Source organism: Lottia gigantea (genome assembly GCF_000327385.1).
Source record: "Lottia gigantea unplaced genomic scaffold LOTGIsca_12, whole genome shotgun sequence".
NCBI lineage: Eukaryota > Metazoa > Mollusca > Gastropoda > Lottiidae > Lottia > Lottia gigantea.
Genome location: NW_008707225.1, coordinates 3,394,766 through 3,399,774, shown reverse-complemented (window position 1 = coordinate 3,399,774; position 5,009 = coordinate 3,394,766). Strand labels below are relative to the sequence as shown.

The window sequence follows — 5,009 nt, the reverse complement described above, 5'->3', positions numbered from 1 at the left end:
AACTTCTGTAACCTCCTTGGGCAGCCCAGCTGTCTTGATGAGCATCATTGGACCAGTTTGGATTATAACCTAAAGCGGGCCAATAAGCATTAGGATCTTGGTAACCAGCAGCATATCCATAACCATCATTAACAACAGCTGTATCAGTAACAACAGGTGCTGCAGCAGGAACATAACCACCATCAGAATGGACTGTGGTTCTGGAATCTACAACTGTACTGCTTGCTCCATAGTTATAAACACATGGGTTATTGTAAGCATGGTCACAGGTTCTTAATCTTTGACTCCAGTAAGTACCAGCTGGGCAGTTGAATTCATATGCGGAACCCCAGAAACATCGATAAAATACAGCACAGTTTGAAGGATGAGGATAATAATCAAATAATGTTGGACATGGGAAGTATGGTGAATAGGATCCAGCGCCTAGAATTATAATAATTTCATTGCATTTGATATGATATTCTTTCTTTAGTTATGCATTACTCGAAGAGCGTTTGACAAAAATGTTGGACGATCGCTTTTGGTGATTTATTGAATATGCATGTTCGGAGTTGAGTTAAATATTATAGTACCAGAAGAAACCAATCAACAACAAACTATATTCTTCTAGAGTTAGTCTAGAATACTGCATTTTTATTTAAAAACATAAGATGACTTACTTGCTGTGCAAACTACAGCCAAGGCCACCAAAACTGAAATAATGAAAATTAAATTTATGCGAATGAATTTCTATGCTTCAAAAATGTATATCTATGAAACAATTCAGAATCTCGATTAATTTAATTTTAGTATTCCATTAGGGGAATTTGCTTTTTTGTCTCACACTCTAGTTGATTAAGACACATCTTTTACTTTTTCGTTTTGTTACGGTTTCACATCATAAATATCATACATGTAATTTCAATATCACCAACATTATCACCTTCTTACTGCCAAGTCATGCATAACACATATCACACCACACTCTCTTTATGTTAATAAAACATATCTACATATGCGTAGTGTAGAAAACAGAAGGAACGACTACACAGTATTCGGGGCCGTGTGTTATCCTGCACGATTAAATTCTTCTGTTTTCTACTGAATTGATACTTCAGCACCGTCACAATGCTCTGGACAACGTAAAGTGTCCATTTGAACCTAAACACATCTTCCGTTTCCAATAACAAAATTGCAACTTACCTATATTATGTTGTTAGTCAGAAGAATAGATAAAGACAATCTAACTAACTTTTAAGAATAGTTAGCATAATATAATTGATATTTTAGTTAACCCTACACCATTTATTAATCATGCAATGAAATGAAAAAAAAAAAAATAGAAAGTTCCCTTTAGATTTTGTCTCCTTTGATACATTAAAATTCACCAACCTTTGTATAAAATCTTAATCATTTCGGTTGTATTTGAAATCACCTTGCATTGTAAATTATTCATGCAATAGCATGCGAAAGTGTCGTCGAATGGACAAATTTTACAGAGGATTAGAGTCAAATTCAAATTGCCGATATTATGTTTTGAAAGTAACTTATGAAGTGCTGTAAATTTACACCGCTCTTATTTCTAGTATTCTTCTTTGGTTTATATAATGGTTATGATTATTTTGAATGGAATATCATTTGTTAATAAATTGCAAATATTTTTGTTCACATGTCCGTAAGAATATTTACATAATTTGTTTGTCATTGACTTCGTCAAGTTTATCTTTCTTTGTATTGACACAAAATCGACAGTTCTATTTGTTATCAATATTTTGTTTTGAAATTAAGCTCTGAATCTTCAAACAAACATCTTCTATTTTTGTCTAGGCTTTACCAGCTGATAAAATAATATATTACTTAGTATAATTTAAAGTCAAATGTTTTATTTAAAAAAAAAATCTTGAATACCTACACAATCAAAAAATGGATATATCTTTCGAATTGTCAAAAGCGTGTACAATGTGCTAAAAATCCTTCTTTACCTATTTACACAATTATGGTGACAAAAAGAGCCCAAGTTTTTTTTAGCATATTTTGATGTTCTTATACCAATAAGGTAATGAAAATGATTTAGGATCATATGATTGCAGGAAGATTATAGTTACATCTTACTCCTGTATATGTCCATAGTAACAAATATCTTTTATGAAGATATTATTCCATTGTTTTGTATTAAAATTTAGGATTTATTCTAGTGTAAGAAGTTAACATTTGAAATTTTATATTTGTTCTGACCTGTTCAGATAGAATTGGTTAATATATGAAATGCAGATACACAGAAAAACTGAAGTTACCTGAGGAAAAATATATTATGGCAATATAAGATAAATGAAGTAGTTGATAAAGATACAGAAAAAGTTACCTTGAATAAAGTCAAAAGAAATATAATTAATTAACAACAGAAGTAATATTAAATAGGATAAAAGTTTTAAAAATTTCAATAAAAGTTGAGAAACTCTACCTGAGAGATAGGACATCATGATGAAGTCTGCTATTGAATGATCTCCAGAAACCAAGAAGACAACCAGCACGGCGACTGTCGTTTAAATATATACCAGGTAACTTGTCGCAATTTGCCTTTTATTGACAATGTAATGAGGGGAGTTGCTTCTCTGGCACATGTCGTCAAATCAACCTTTGTGTATTTTCTTCACCAAAAACAAACTCGTGTTGTCTTGAGTCTATTTGTTTTTCTTCCTCTTGGCTTTGTCTTGAGCTTTTTGATATTCAACTTCTAATTAAATTGCCCACATTCTTTTCCAACATGGATTCATTTTGTTGGATATATTGGCTTGGGATGTTTTTACAACATCTTCAAGTTTGGTGGTGATTTTTCCCAAAGGTTTTGTTTGACAAGTAATAGATAAGCTTTTTAAGCGTGTACGACTTGAAAACAATCAAATAGTTAGGTTTAATATGACATCCTTGCCTTACACCAATATTACAGAAAGTTTAATTTGAATTTTAGTAGAATATTTAGTAGGTTACTTTAAATTAAACTTGTTCAAAAGTTAATTGGTATAAATGACTGATTTCACCCAAACATAATTCAACAAGAGGTATAGCATGTAATCGAAATTTACAATACAAATCAATTTTGAACTTTGCTAATCGTTCTAAAAAAGTAACCCACTGCTGTTTTGGATTTTTAAATGATTAGAAATATTCAAACGGTGCTAGATTTCATTATCAACTCACGTACTACTTTGTACCTGAGTGAGTAGATGAAAATTTAAATATGATTTTTGTTGAGTCAGGTATTGTCAGGAAGCAAATTCTGGGTTAAGAGAAAAGGATATTTGGAAGCGAAGTATTTCCTCGGACGATGAGAAACATTTATTTGTTCACGGGTCTGTGATTGGAACCATATCAAAATGACGGCTTCGTATCTCGACCAATCAGCAAATAATTTAAATCAGTAATGAACGATAACTGAAACATCAGCAATAAATCTGAATATATGACGACGGTTGAAATTTGTCTCCAGTGGACACCATAAGAAATCTAATTCGACCTTTATCAGGTGTTAAGATGGTGTAGAATGCCGGACAGGTAACTAAGGAAGAAAGTGCAAGGCGAATGATACCGATGTAATTGGTAATATTACACCATTTTTGTGGTGAAGAATTCACTAAATTTTCCCATCAAACTAAATGTTAAAGGTCAAGATATATTTTCAAGATGGTTTTTTCTGTATTTTAATCATGATTATCAAAGCGGTGGAAATTACAAACGATCCAACCAAATATTCTAAATGTGTAATTGCCCAGGAAATAAAGAGTACAATCTCTCTCTCAGAATATGTCCAAGAGATACTCACTTTGATAACGCATTATGCTCTTTGCCCTTCAATGTCTTAGTCAGATTGCCCATCCTGTTAAAAGTAACACCGATATCATTATAATGTGATTAAACCACAATCACCTGTAATACTAACCCATTATGTCCACTTACATTGTTATCCAAGTTAACTTGACATATATTAATATGTATATTGGTAACAGATTTAGCTTTTAACTATTTACTTCTGGCGTTGACCACCAACTCAGTTCAATGACCAATTACCACAAAGTTTACAAGTTACAGAATAATTAGACGATTTGACAGGAATGTGAAGAGGGTTTGGTAATTATCAGAAAAGATGGAAGACAATAATTAAAATCTCACGTTTTGCCTGTGGTTGATTAGAGAGTTCAGCGCTTGTTTTGGTTTATAGGTTCACTTCCCTGAATGAGTCGAAATAATACCTTCAAATTATTATATAAGTTTTCACCTCTTGTCAGTTAGAGACGGGCACGTATCTTTCTAAATCCACAAATTTACAAAATTAAAAAGCGACAAAACCAATCAATTAAAATCAACGTGTAGGTATACTTAGCCCACATGCCATTCTGGTTCATTCATCATGAAAATAAAATTAAGTAAAATAAAACATTATAGTTTCTGGATAAGCATCCATACTGTTTATGATAGATTGAGATCAAATACATCAAGGTAGGGTGATGGTAGATGCTCAAATGTAAGTATGTCTCCAGCTGTTGTTTAACTTAATAAAACTGTAACGTCGTCAAGCTTAATCGGTCAAAAGAAATCGGATTAATGCCAAGTTTCATACTTGACCACAAAATCCTGATGCCAATAGAAAGGGTATCCTGACAATGATTTCCTACATTTGCAGGCATGCTTTTACAAGGACATGACATTGCTTCCGGTGCTATAATTGCTATTGTTCTCATAACTTAATAGTAAAACAAGTGGATACACTGCCAGGTTATTTTTTAACTGACAACTAGGTAGATGTTTGAATGACAGATCGGACTTTTGTTAATTTTAGCTGGACCCTAAGCTGTTTATTATTAATAATAGTGGTGAAGTACTTTATATATTATTTCAAGTCTGTTATTCTGTATAAATAATATAGTGTAAATTTTAATTTGAAACAAAGGGGTGTTGCAAAATTCAAAGCTGAGCTTACATGATTATTCAAATATTGGTTTCAGCCCACTATGTGCCCAGTTCACGTGCACTAT

General features: G+C 32.2%; 1 protein-coding gene across 1 annotated transcript; it reads right to left on the bottom strand.

The window, feature by feature from the left end:
• Window positions 1–214: 214 nt before the first annotated feature.
• LOTGIDRAFT_99361 (hypothetical protein) lies at window positions 215–376 on the bottom strand (the record flags this gene model as incomplete). The annotated part of the gene is made up of 1 exon (XM_009048233.1): window positions 215–376. A coding segment is annotated over one exon (162 nt), but the record flags the coding sequence as incomplete, so codon positions are not given.
• Between the last annotated feature and the right edge of the window lie 4,633 nt (window positions 377–5,009).